Here is a 13,315-nt window from a genome sequence, read left to right as displayed (position 1 = left end):
ACACACGTGTGTGGGAAGGTTGGCGTGTTTGCGTGCGCACCTGCACATGCACAGAAGCTGACACTGTTCTTGGGGAAGGAACCGGCTGAGAGGCCAAGAGTAAGTGTTGCGAGGGAGGAGAGGCGGTCGAGTATGCAGACGTCAAGGACCATATAGCGTCGCTGAGCGGCGTGTCAAGTGGTGGGGGAGGGGGGGCACACAGTGCGAGAGAGAGAGAGACGCAACCTTGGAACGCTCACTACCGCTGCGGGCGGGATTGTGGCACCGCATGAGTGCGGGTGCCTGTGCCTATGCCTGTCTCCCTCCACACTCACACAGGCACAGGCACGACGAGAAACAAAAGGCGGCGCAAGCGCAGTGCACCTATAAACAATGTAGAAATCATGTACAATGCTCCGCCACCGCCCCCCTCCAAGCGAGGGGGCGAAGAGAAAGCAGCAGCGCACCGAGCAGCCAGCTGTAAAATGCAGGTAAAAATGAGTTGAGGGAAACAAGGCACGCACACAAGCACACTGGCGCCCATATGCATCACTGCACGTGGCCGCCAACCCACAAACGGCTAAGGGGACACGTGCGTCGCGCTAAGATTGTTCGTGTGGGCCCAGAGAGAAAGAGTGACATGCAGGAAGACAAGCCGTACCCGCACACGCGCATGCAACCTGCTAAGCAGCAGCAGCACCATACGCAAGCACTTTCACGCGGCACGCAGAATAAGTAGCACGGGAAAAAAGAATTTCACAGCTGCGGCACGGGAGTGTGTGGGTGCGTGTGTGCAGACGTGTGACGGCGGCAGCTGCCAAGGTCGAGCGCGCACCGGCTACCGCGCGCGCGAGCGTAAATATATCACCAACGCCTCCTCCTCCCCCCGCCTGGCTCTCCCCCTCCCTCCTCCACACAAGGCAAGGGAAAAGGGGGAACGGGACTTCATCGTATGCCTCCGCTGCCTAACGCAAGGAGTTCAGACTAGACAGGAATCGATCTGGAGTCAGGAGCGACGTGCCACCCACAAACACCTCCACATGCGCGGTCTGCGCAATCTCGTACGCGGCACGGACCTCACCGTACGTTACGCCACCCAACACGAACAGTACAATGCGGCGTCTTGTCTTCAGCGCGAACTGTCCCTCGTGGCCAAGATCGAGTGTCAGCTTGCCGTTCACACCGGCAAGGCCGCCAAACTCGATACCCTCGCTGTCACCGCCAGCAACGCGAAGCGCGCGTCGCTGCTGCAGTGCTCCACGAAGGCTGCCACCACGCCCACCACCGAAGCTGGTGCGGAAGATGGGGAAGTCCGAGGCGCAGAGTGTGTTGTTCGCGGCGGCACGGAGTATCAAGTATGCCTGGTTTCGGTACGGGTCCGCCGCTGGGCTACTCGAGTTTTCCTCGTTTTGGTTAGCCGCGTTCACCTGCGCGTTGCCGCCTGGCGAGCCACTCACGTCCTGGACACCCGTGCGGTTTATGCGCAGAGAGCGGTGCGCGAGGGTGCCAGTGGGGTTCTTGCCGTTTCCGTCGTTGCAGCCGCCGCCGTTGCTCGCATCGTTGTTGGTGCCCTGCGCTGTCGCTTCCTGCGGCAGCTGACCCGTTCGCGAGATGAACATGGAAAAGGAGTTGCAGCGGTTGGCCTCGCTACTGAGCCCGGTCTCCTGCAGGAGCATAAGTTTCTTCGCCTCAGAGAACTCGCGCGTGTTTGTGCCGGCGATCAGCAGCAGAGTAAGACGCACCCGCACACCAAGCGGCAGAGAGACGTCCGCCGCCAGGCGGTGGATGTTGTCATACAGCTCCTTGAACGGTCGGCACCCGGTGGCGACGTCCTGCTCCACCTCGCACACCTCGGCCAATTTCTGCTGCCTGTAGCGGTCCATGATCTTGGTGCAGATGTCGATGTGCAGGGAGATCTTCGCCTGCTGTTCCTGAAACTCCGGCAGGGCACGAATGGCGCTGCCGACATCAACGAGCTTGCTTCCCGCCCCGTACCCGCTGTTCAGTCTTTTCATGCCCGCCACAAGGTTCGGGTTGGCCGCCATCAAGCTCTGCAGTTTCTTCGGGAACTCGAGGAGGCAGACAGGGAAGAACTTGTGGCGGTACTGGCACCAATACGGGTCATGCTCGTCGATCGGGCAGCTGCGCGTTGCCTCCTGCCCGGAGCGACCCTCGTAGGTCTGCTCGTAGATGTTGTTCTCGATAGGCATGAGGTCGTTCAGCAGGCATTGGTATGTGCGTTCGTGCATGAGCGGCTCCACGGCGTCGAAGGAGCGGTCTACGAGGATGAGCAGCGGGGACTCGTCTGCCGCGCCCCCGCCACATGGCGTCGCGGCGCTGGACATGCGGAACATGGCCGGGTTAGTGCGCGATGCTTGTGCGGCCTGGTCAACGAAGATGCGCGCCACCTGCTGCGCTAGTTGGCTGTTGCCCTGGTACTGCACCGTTGGTACGCCGGCGCCAATGGTGAAGAAGACAGACACCAGCTGTGTGGCGACCTCGCTGAGGATGTTCTGGCACCCTCCGGAGAGGGCCACGTCGGGTGGGAAGAGTCTCTGGATGTCGCTGTGCATGCAGAAGTTGAAGAGTAAGCTCTCCGGAACCGAAAAGTCGAGCAGCATGTCCTTCAACGTCTTGATGGCGTGTACGAGGCGCGGCTCCGTGGCCATGATATGAAGGAGTCGCTCCGACGAAGACGAGGTGAAGAAGACGTGCGCCTCGCGGTACATGTTCTTCACCTGCCAGTCATTCATCACTCGGCGCACGGACTCCTCGGTGGGCTCGATGAGGTAGATGGCGGCGCTGCTGAGCACCGGCTGACGTGGCATGCCGAGATCCTCGACGAGAGTCACGCCGTGGTCCATCAAGTCGTGCATGCGCACGCATGTGCTGAGGATCTCGGCTCCCTTGTTGTCGCACACCACTATATTGTAGTTACCCTCCACAGGGTCAAGCATCTCGGCAAAGATTCGCTGCCTCACGCAGCCGAGGATGCCGCCGCGGGTTAAGGCAGCCTTCTTGCCGTTTTGGGCCCTCTCCTTGGCTCCCGCCGGAACGGGTGCCGACGAGAGGCCGCCGGCGTTGGCGCTCGTCGACGAGGCAGACGACAACTCGCCACTCGGCATGGCAGCGGCGGGACTGGGGTTGAGGCGGACGCCAACCGCCTGCGGTGGACTGCCACGGCGCATGCCTGATGTGAGAAACTAGAAGTTTGCTGTAGATGCAACGAACAGAAGAACTGCATGCAGAGATGAGAGGGCGATTCCGTTGCACAGACACGTGTGCGAGGAGGAGCAGGAGGGCAGGGAGGGAGGGAGAGAAGGGGCTAAGTGGGAAGAGGGGAGAAGCCGGGAAGGGCGTTTGCCCTTCATGGACACACGTTAAGCAGTGCACGCATCGCTCATCATCTCAACACGGCACAGCACGAACCGACTCCTCGTTCGCATGTGTGTGCGTGTCTAAAGAGAAGAGAGTGGGAAAGGGCAAAGGCTCTCCTCGCACTTGTAGAGGGACTAAGGGAGCAACCCGACTGAGACGGCGGGTGGGGCTTACGTGGTTCCCTGCGTGGCGACTCTCTGTAGCTGCTTTCGTCGACATTCGGGCACTGTCAGTCGGCTCACCGTTGCCCACGCAGCGGCCGTGACGACGCCAATGTCCGCCCTTTCCTCCTGTGTGGGTCGTATCTTCTTCGTGATTGCGCTCGGTGACGCCAGGTTGCCCTTTGGTGCACGCACGTGACGGACATGATCGCAACACCCTCAACACATGCGCATCCACCTACGCGTGCCAACACGCGCACATGCACGGCCAAGCGGCAAGCCAGTGACACTGATATCAAGGGACATGAGGGGGGCGCAGCAACGACGCCGTCAGCGACGACGTCGGCAACAAGGGAAAGACAAGACGAGTGTGTTGTACATCAAGTCACTGTGTGTGTGCGTGCGTGTGTGTGAGGGAGAAGGCTTAACCGCCACGCGTCGCTGCGGCTGGCGCAGGTGCTCAACTGGGCATCAGAAGATGCGCCGACACCCACACACGACACACACGAGGTGGATAAGAGAGAATAAACATTTGGTATTATGAACGAAACGGGGAGAAGGCGCGACGTGAGGGAGAGCATGCGCACACACACACTCACGCAGGAAGGGGCGGGAGGGAGGGAGGGGGGGGGGCAGTGTACATGAGTGAGGTCGTGGCAGTGAGGAAAGACGGGGGAAGCAAGGAGCGAAATCAAAGGAAAGCCATGCGAGCAGGCACTGGGGAAGACCACCGGAAAGGACGAGAGAGAAAGAGAGAGACAGCAACGGGCAGAGACCACTCTCTCGCTTTGTGTGTGCGTGTGTCTATCGGGGCCGCCGAGTCCTCTACCGTACATAGGCCCGAATGCAGAAAGAGAGGAGACGGGCGTGCGCACACACGCAGAGAGAGAACGCACTGGGGCCTGTTACGTTTCGTTGTTCTCTCTCTCGCTGCACCCTCAGCTTCACCCGCTACTCCACCAGCTTGTAGCTGACCGTGTAGTGGCCGGGCCCAGGGACGGAGGGAAAAAGATGCAGGTACCGCTCCGACTGGACCCGGTGGCCGCGGAACTCGCGCTCCTTCGTAATCTGCTTCTCGAAGTCCGGCACCGACTTGACGTGTGGGGCCAGGTAGTCTGTCGGATCGTACATCACCGGGGCACCGCAGCCCTTCTCCGCAGTCCATGACCGCACCTCTTGGCGTGCCGCAGTGCGGCCGATCGACGGTGTGCCCTTCACGCGTGGCCCTGTCAGCACATAGCCTGGCTCTGAGTCGTATGTGAGGTCGTGCAGCGGCAGGAGGTTTGTTGGTCTGGCGGTACCCTTGCCGAGATCAGTTGTGCACCCTGAGCGGGGCTTCGTTAGGGACAGTGAGGGCACTTCACCGAGTTCCGTAGCGTTCGGCGTGTGGAATGGCTGGTGGCCAGGCGCGCGGGGGTGTATCAAGGCAGAGTGGCTACGTCTCTGCGTCCACTCGCACGCCTCCTCGGCTTCACCGGGAAGCACGCCATTGCCCGCACCGCTGCCGATGTTGCGCATCGCCAGCGCCTCCCGCTTGTCTCGGCTGAGGATCTTACCAAAGTCACGGATGTGCTCCAGCTGCGTTGAGCCGCCAATAAAAGACTGCGGATATGCTAAATTACGCTCGACAGAGACGCTTGTGTCCACTGAGGCCAGCGCATGCGCCGGATCCGTACTCGGGTTACTTGCGTGCGCGCGGGGCGGCAACGTTGCAGCTCGCTCCTTCGGCCGCGTCGCGCGCAGTGCTTCATCCACATCCAGCGGCTCGCCGAGGGCCTTAGGCGGTGTTCGATTGTACCAGTGCAAGTCGCGTCCAGTCGTGTGATCCATCGTCACTGTCCGTGGCTGGTTAGCCGCGATATCGCCGCACACCTCGTACACCGAGGCCGGCACTCCTGAGACGAGCGGCTCCCTGCGGCGGTGCGTGGTAGGGTTGTCAAGCTGCACAAGGCAAGGCACGCGCTTCACGGTTGAGCGCATATCGGGGTACGGCCAGTAGAAGACATCAGGGGCGGCCGTGCCGTGCTTCATCTGCCGCGGCGACTCTGAGATGAACATGGAGCTGCCCTTGATGTTACGGCCATGCGTGCTGCCGCCACGGTGAGCGGCAGCGTCGGAGCTCACGTGCGACCCGTGCTGGTTCGTGGTCAAGAGCCATTCTTCTCGTTGCGTGTAGCCAAAGCTGCAGCCGTTGTCGCCCGTAGCGCTGTTGGTACGATGTGTTACCTCTGCGGTGTCGGCGTCTTGTCGCGCATTTGCACCGCCCTGCTGCTGTTTGTCCGTCGTGGGGGCATGTGGTGCCACGTAGCCGCCAACGACACGCGGCTCGACAACGGTGTAGCGCACGTGGTACTGGCCGAGGCACGGTTGGCGACGACCGATGAGGCGGCGGCGATAGGGCTCGCTACCATCCTTCCCGCCAGCCCCAGCGACCGGGCCGCTGCATTGCGCGCCCGTTATGGTCGGACGACCTTGGCAGGTGAAGGCCCACGTGCCCTTGGCGGCGGCGGTCATCGGCGCCGTGCCGTCCGCCTGCCGCGGAGACCCAGGGCTATGCGCCGCAGCGCCATCGCCTCCGTCCGCTGCCGAAGCAGCCGCATCCCCATGCGCCTCCGATGTCGACTGCGACGCACGGGCTTGTGTGTAGCGCTGGCGGAGGTGATACGGGAGCGTCTCTTGATCGACGAGCAGATGATGACCTGCTTCGTCGCCTTGCTCCTGTTGAACCAGCGGTGCTAGCTGCTGAAGGAGGTCGGGGTGGGGTGCCGAGACGTCACGGAGGGCAGCCTGCTGCTCCGTCCGTAGTGCGTCCGTGCGGTACGCGCGAAAGCTGCTGATAAGTTCGTAGTTGTCCTCGATTAGTCGCGTTGTATTGTAGGTTGGAACTGCACCGATGAGGGTGACATAGCCGCGGTCGTCACCGCCGATCTTCGTTCCACCGAGGGCCTCCGCGCCATCGTCGGCGGCCGCCGTCACGGATGGCGCCATCGTCGGTAGCGCCGGGATGAACAGCTGCGACTTGTCAGCGGTGCCGCCCATGGCCGTGCCTGCCGCTGATAGTGTGGACGCGGCTGTTGCACATGGCGCTGTACCTGTCGCGGATGCCCCTAAAACGTGATTGCGCTGCTCCCTTTTCCTCCCCGTCGCGCGCAGGTGAATGTCGTCGCATGCGACTTGCATCTCCTGCTGCAGTCGAAGCTGATGCTTCCGCTCGCGCCAGTTGATTGTCAGCGCGCTCGGCTCCATCTCAGCTCCGCCAAACCGCTGGTTCGACAAGTTTGTGTCCAGCGCACGACCGAGAGTGCTGTGCGCGCTCTTCGCAGACTTGATCAACCTGCGGAGCAGGCCCGGGTCATCTAGGGTAGACGTGCTGCCGACACCGTCGATGTGACGGGTGGCGGTGCCGCAGGTGTAGTCCGCCATGGGCACAGTGGTTTGGCTTAGCGTACAATTTGTATGATTGCTTGTGGACGACAGGGCGTGGGAGTAAGTAAGGTGCGAGGCCAGCGCACAGGAGAGGGAGTCACTACAAGAGAACAACAAGAAGTAGCTGCAGTCGCCGCAGCAGGGCAGGAGAACCAAAAGGACGGAGGGAGGTTAGGGGTGTGGCATCGGGAAGGGGATGGATACGGCTGTGATGGTGGTGCTGGGGACGTCACACACAAAGGTGTTTCTTGCCCCCCCCCCACACACACCTGCACAATCGTGTGAGGCGCGTGCATTTTCCTTTTTCCTGTGCGTGAGCGGGCACCTATGACCCGCCACTGACGCCGTTCTTCAAAGTACTTTGCACCTAGTAGGCGAGAGAAGGACAGCAACAGAGGTCTTCTGTGGTGAGAGGCAGCTGCACCGTCGACGCACACCCCATACGTCCCCCCTCACACGCCCTCCGAGAGGAGGGGAAGCAGACGGGATGGAGGCGGTGTGCATCAGTTTGCGGCGCCTTGCTCGCACCTCTGGGACCACTTCTACGTCGATGCGCGCGAGTACACTTGCATGCGCACACAGACAAACAACGCGAGGAAAACGGAGAACGAGCGATAGTGAAAGGGAGATGCATGTGCACAGACCGGCACACGCGGCACTTGTGGGCACATCGCTGCTGTCCCATCATGAGCGGCGCTCATCACATGGAGAGGGAGAGCAAGGAAGCGATGCCGCACATAAAAGGCATTGGGAATTACATGTCCGCCATACCCGCTCACATGCACACACAGACACAGAACTACACCGAGTGCCCAAACCCATACAGATACCCACACACGAGCGTCACGTACGGCTGCCAGTGGCACAGAGAGGGGAGGAGGGACCGATTGCTGCCGAGCAAAGGCGAGAGAACACAACGACACACACACACACACGCGAAAAGAGAAGCGACAGGGTGGGGAGAAGGAGGGCACCACGCACAGAGGAATAATGTGTGTAAGCGAGCGAGGAAGCAAGAAAGCAGCGAGAAAAGTTGTGGTGCAGTAGCCCCCCTCCCCCTCCCCCTGGGATCCGCCCCTTCCCTCCTCCCCGTGCACGTGTGCGTGCGTGTATGCCGACACTCGCGCAGCAGGCACGAATACATCCGTGTTGACGGACCCTTGCGCCGTCCCCCCGCCCCCCTTTCCTTTTACCCTGTCGTCGCATCTTTTCTTTTTTTTCGGCGCCGTACACGTTCGACTAGAAGAGGGAGGCAATGATGCGCACAGCACGCAGGACATCCGCGAAGCTGTTGTACATGGGTGCCGGTGCCACAGGCACCACGTCTGGGGGACATCTGTGGATCATGACGCCCTCGTCAAGCAGCTGGCGTTGCAGTAGGGAGGCGTCGTCCATCTCTCCAGCCCCGCCGGCGCCGCACTGGTATCTCGGAGTGGCCGCCTGGCCAGACTTGAGCTTATTTGGGAGAATGCGGAGTGAGAGCTGGGCGCCGCGCTGGTTCGGGTCCGCCGGTGTCACAATCTCGACGCAGCCCGGAGGCACGAGCTCGTTCACAAGCAGCTCCAGGTAGGCTGTAAGCAGCAACGACTTCTGTCGGATCGCCTCCATGCCAACCGACGCCATCAGCTTCAGTGACGGCGCCAGAATCATGTAACATGGGGCCGATGGAGTGCTGATGTGCAGTTCCGAGGCGCCTGGCGCCGGCTCGAGGCTGTGGTGCTTCGGGAGGCAACTCTGGACTTCGTTGCCCCAGCACCTGTTCAGGTGATTGAGCGGGATGGCGCCGGACGTGTGCTTGTTGTGGACGAAAACGCCACCGATGCTGCCGGGCCCGCTGTTCAGGTACTTGCACGTGCACCAGAACGCGAAGTCGACGTCCCAGTCATGGAGGTGCAGCGGCACGTTGCCCACGGCGTTGGCGCCGTCGACGCCGACGAGGATCTTCTTGGCGTGCGCGGCCTTCACGATGGCGGGGATATCGAGCCACTGCCCTGTGAGGTGCTGTACAGCTGGCACGATGATCACGGCTGTCTCGTCGCCGCGCTTCTCTATGGTGGAGAGGAACGCCTCCATCGGGACCACGGAGGCGGGGCCGTTCCCGTCCTTGGTGCCCGGCGCCGTGATCTTGATCAGGTCCTCCGCGGGGTTCAGCCCGCGTGTCTCAAGCTGCGAGAGGAGGCAGTAGGCGTCGCTCAGAAAGCTGTGAGGTTCTATCATAATCTTCTTCTTGCTGCCCTGTGAGTGATAGAAGGTGCTCAGGAGAAGATGCAGGTTCACCGTAGGGGTGTTCATGATGGCCACCTCCGTATCCTTGGCACCCACGATGGCTGCCATGTCCTTGACGCACATCTGGTCAATCTCGAACCACGGCGTGGGCTGCATGAAGTGCCCCTCAACGACCTGCTCGCGCCACTTCTTTAGGAAGGTTGCCATAGAGGCCTCCACGCCGACGTGCTGCGGCCCCAGAGCGTTCCCAGCAAAGTACGAGAACTGGGTGCCGTCACGCATCATGGGAATATGGTACGAGTTGCGGTGCTCGCGAAGCGGGTCAGCCTCGTCCATGTACTCCGCAAAGCCGTCCTCCGTCAGTGCCATGCCGGTGGCGCTGACGCTGCTTAAGAGCGTCTCGGCCGCTGCGTTGCGCATGGATGGCGTTTTTGGGGGAGTTTCGTGCTTTGCTGCTGCTGCGACTGTACGCCCGTGTGCTTCCCCAGCACGCCCCTTTACGCGTGCGTGCGAGTGCACCGGTGGACGTACGTGACGAGGAGTGGTGGCGGCTGGGAAGAGAATCTCGCGCGCACACACCACCCGGAGAGGCGAAGGAACAGAACGACAGAGAGAAAGACGGAGTGCGGCTGCTTCGTTGAAGCTTAGCAGCGCAAGACGGCGTTGCACACGCGTGCGCCAAAATGCGACGGTCCGCGAGACAGAGAGGACAGAGGGGACAGAGGGGAGCGAAGATGGGGAGGGACACGAGTGCGGCAGGGTGCTTATGCGGTGTGTGGGTGTGTGTAGTCGCACAGCGAGACACGGAAGAGGATTGCGGCGTGGGGGGGGGGGGGGGCTGCTCAGCAGCCGCTCCTTCACTTCCCTTGCACCGCGCCTCACACGTTCGTGCCTTTACTGGCTAGTCTTGCGTACGTGACTGACCCCCCCCAGAGAAACACCCGTCCTCATGCAGAGATGAAGAGGGACACAGTTCGGCTTGCACGCAGACATAAACCGCTACTTGTCTCCTTGTGCATGGTGCGTACGTGTCTCTGCTTGCCATGGCCCCTGCCGCCTTTCCGCGTTCACCTCTACGGCTCCCGTCCTCCTCCGCGCGCCATGAGACGCGCGTGCGACGGCAGGAAGAGCATGCAGGGGATGGAGGGGTGGCGGTGAAGGTGACACACAAGGAATGGGGTCTTCTCTCCTCCGATCAAAGATACGGCTAGTCGCTGCAAGGAGCTGTGGCGCCAGCCTCACCTGCACCTCTCCAGTACCCGCCAGTCTCCAAAGGATGCTTGCGATACCAGGCGACGGTACGGCGCAGCCCCTCTTCGAACGAGACCTCCGGCGCCCAGCCCTGCGCCGCCAGCTTCTCGCTTTCGGTGCAGTACCGCGCGTCATTGTAGGCGCGATCCGCTACGTAGCGTACATAGGAGGCATCGAAGTCCGCGCGAGAGGCAGCGATCACCTTGTCGTGGTCGTCACCGGCGACACATGCGACGACACGCTGCGCGACCTCGTGCACAGACAACTCCCTCTTGCTGGTGATGTTGTAGACTTCACCGACGCCGCCGCGCACGAGAATGGTGCACAATGCACTGGCCACGTCGTCTACATAGAGGAAGCTGCGTTGATGATGGCCATCACCGTGGATCGGCAGCCGCTCCTGGCGCAGCGCATGCACGATGAAGCTTGGGATCACCTTCTCAGGATACTGGCCTGGCCCGAAGGCATTGTTGCCGCGCGAGATGAGCACGGGCACCTTGAATGAGTGATAATAGGCGGAGACGAGGTGCTCCGCTGCGGCCTTCGTCGCCGCGTACGGGTTCGTTGGGCACAGCACTCTCGAAGCCTCGTTGGCCGGCTGCGCTGTCGCGGGGGTTTCACCGTATACCTCGTCTGTGCTAACGTGTAAGAAGCGCGTCAGCTGTCCGTACTCCCGCGCGCACTCCAGTAGCGTGTGCGTGCCCACGACGTTCACCTGAGTGAAGAGTACGCTTCTGGAGAAGCTTCTGTCGACGTGCGTCTGTGCGGCCATGTGCACAATAACGTCAATGTGATGGGTGCGCAGCGCGTCCAGCACAAGGGTCGCATCCAGGATAGAGCCAGCAATGAAATGGTAGCGTGATACTGGTGAGACATCACAGGGCAAGGAGCAAGAGGCGACAGTGCCGATCGCACCCTCCGACGCCGACGCGCAACTGTCCGAGGCTGCGCGATCATCATCTCTCGTCGCAGCGAGGGGTCCGAGTACTGCGTCGACACCGGCGCAGTACTCGAGCGTATCCAGGTTAAACACGTGCACCGACGCCGGAGCGTACATGAGTAAGTAGCGGATGAAGGCGCTACCGATGAAGCCGCAGCCACCAGTGACGAGGATACGGTGGCCTGGCAGGTGTTGAAGAAGGTCGCGTGCGTGGGCTTCACCGTGAGCTATCGACACCGCAGGGTGCTCCGTAAGACCGGTGGTGCTGTTCCTGGTGCACGAAGCTGTCTCAGCCTGCGGATGCGCGCTCGGTGGCGGAGCACCAGTGCCGGCAGTACCGTTCAAGGGCATGGCGGCTCTCTGACACGCCCTTTGTAACTGCCTCTGATGACGGAAAAAGAAAGAATAAGGTGGTTGTGGTAGCTGTAGTGGTGGTGACAACCTTGTATGAGGCAGCAGCGAGGCAGCGAGGCACGACAGCCGAGCTAACAGATTCTCCCCCTTTCGGCTGTGCGTCGCTCCTGCTGGCGATGGCTCCGTCCGTCTCTCTCTCGACGTATGCCACGATGGGTGTAGAGGAAAGTGTGTGCTCGTCGAAGTTGCTACCTCTACACCAGAGAGAGTGATGGAGCGGGGGGCGGGGGATGCGTGCGTGCATGTGGGCGGTGGAGGAGGGAGGAGGAAGGGGGGCGCATGTGAAGGAATAAAAAGAAGAGCCCTGTGTGAGGCAATGCGGCATTCAACGGAGGTGTCGCGTCTTATCGTGCTTGCAACGGCCCAACCCCGACATGGCCCCCCTCCCCTCCCTACACACGCGCACCGCCCATCGGAGGAGGGTCGAAGGAAAAGGGGTGAAGGAAGCGGGGAGACAGAGGCGGTTTGCGGCCACTTTCCGTCCCCGCATCAGCTACACGCCCGGAAGCGGTGGCTGAGAGCTCACTAGAGGTGAGGTGCAACGTGTGAAAGAGCGCCAGCTGGTACGAAAGGCAGCCATGCCGTCTGCAGTAGCCACTGCCCCTTTCGTTGGCACACGCGTTGATGCGCTCGATGGTACGTGGCCAGAGGCTCACATGCTTTTGAAAGAAAAACGAAAAATAGGGAGAAACAAAAGCCAACTCGCGCCTCCCGCCACGCGAGGCGCACAGCCCTCTCATCACACACACACACACATACACGAACACTCATAGGGCGCAGGCGCACGCGTTCGAGGCGTGCGCCACATCAGCTTGTTCAACTCGTATCTTGTCCGTGGGCTCTCTCACGTCGCGCTCCAGCTGGCGTCCTCCCCCATACTCGCACTCCCTTTTCAACCGTTGTGGAGAGAGAAAGCGAAGTCGCATGAATAGCGCGAGGGGGAGGGGAGCAGTGGTCTGCAGAACGACGCGGATGGGTGGCATTACTCTTACTGCTTGGAGCCGGCGTTCGTCTTGGCGTGCGAGCGGGCCGTCACGGCGATCTTCTTCACGGACGGGTGGATGGAGCGCTCGATCTTGTCGGCCTTCTTCTTGTCGTTCACGACCAGCGTGTAGAGGTAGCGGCTGCAGCGGACCTTGAACTTGGTGGCGCTCGGGTTGTGCTTCACCTTCACGCACCGCGCATCCTTGCGGGAGCAGATGGCGAGAAACTCCTTCAGGGTCTTGATTTCACGCGGCATGGCTGAGGAGAGAGGTGTGGCGTCGACGACGGAAGGGGACTGCGGCGCGGTCCACAGTTAACGAAGAGAGGGGAGGTGATGTGTCAGCAGGTGTGTTCGTGATCGCCAGAGGGGGTGTGGGCGAGCGAGGAAAGCGAGGAGCGGTGTCGGGTGAGGGAGGAGGAGAAGCGGGAGTAGATATCATGATGAAGCAGAAGGCAGTCCGTTTGGTGTCCTGAAGACATGCAAGAGGGTCGGGGGAAGGGCGGCTGCTCGTATTTCTTCCACCATCGCACTCGCTCTCCCAACAGAGAAAGGCGA

At 61.4% G+C, this 13,315-nt stretch overlaps 5 protein-coding genes across 5 annotated transcripts; all 5 read right to left on the bottom strand.

The window, feature by feature from the left end:
* Positions 1-944: 944 nt before the first annotated feature.
* Positions 945-3,167, bottom strand: LMXM_26_2260 (putative syntaxin binding protein 1; the record flags this gene model as incomplete). Its single annotated transcript, XM_003876479.1, has 1 exon — positions 945-3,167. The coding sequence occupies one exon, from the start codon at positions 3,165-3,167 to the stop codon at positions 945-947; it is 2,223 nt and encodes a 740-aa protein (XP_003876528.1).
* A 1,302-nt stretch (positions 3,168-4,469) lies between these two features.
* On the bottom strand, positions 4,470-6,941 carry LMXM_26_2250 (conserved hypothetical protein; the record flags this gene model as incomplete). Its single annotated transcript, XM_003876478.1, has 1 exon — positions 4,470-6,941. The coding sequence occupies one exon, from the start codon at positions 6,939-6,941 to the stop codon at positions 4,470-4,472; it is 2,472 nt and encodes an 823-aa protein (XP_003876527.1).
* A 1,242-nt stretch (positions 6,942-8,183) lies between these two features.
* On the bottom strand, positions 8,184-9,590 carry LMXM_26_2240 (putative kynureninase; the record flags this gene model as incomplete). Its single annotated transcript, XM_003876477.1, has 1 exon — positions 8,184-9,590. One exon carries the CDS (start codon positions 9,588-9,590, stop codon positions 8,184-8,186), a length of 1,407 nt encoding a protein of 468 aa, XP_003876526.1.
* Positions 9,591-10,377: 787 nt separating this feature from the next.
* Positions 10,378-11,712, bottom strand: LMXM_26_2230 (putative GDP-mannose 4,6 dehydratase; the record flags this gene model as incomplete). The annotated part of the gene is made up of 1 exon (XM_003876476.1): positions 10,378-11,712. The coding sequence occupies one exon, from the start codon at positions 11,710-11,712 to the stop codon at positions 10,378-10,380; it is 1,335 nt and encodes a 444-aa protein (XP_003876525.1).
* Positions 11,713-12,763: 1,051 nt separating this feature from the next.
* LMXM_26_2220 (putative ribosomal protein L38) lies at positions 12,764-13,015 on the bottom strand (the record flags this gene model as incomplete). Its single annotated transcript, XM_003876475.1, has 1 exon — positions 12,764-13,015. The coding sequence occupies one exon, from the start codon at positions 13,013-13,015 to the stop codon at positions 12,764-12,766; it is 252 nt and encodes an 83-aa protein (XP_003876524.1).
* Between the last annotated feature and the right edge of the window lie 300 nt (positions 13,016-13,315).

The sequence above is a fragment of the Leishmania mexicana genome, chromosome 26, assembly GCF_000234665.1.
Source record: "Leishmania mexicana MHOM/GT/2001/U1103 complete genome, chromosome 26".
Taxonomy (NCBI): domain Eukaryota; phylum Euglenozoa; class Kinetoplastea; order Trypanosomatida; family Trypanosomatidae; genus Leishmania; species Leishmania mexicana.
The sequence above is the reverse complement of the archived record's forward strand: the minus strand, read 5'-3'. Positions and strand labels throughout refer to the sequence as shown.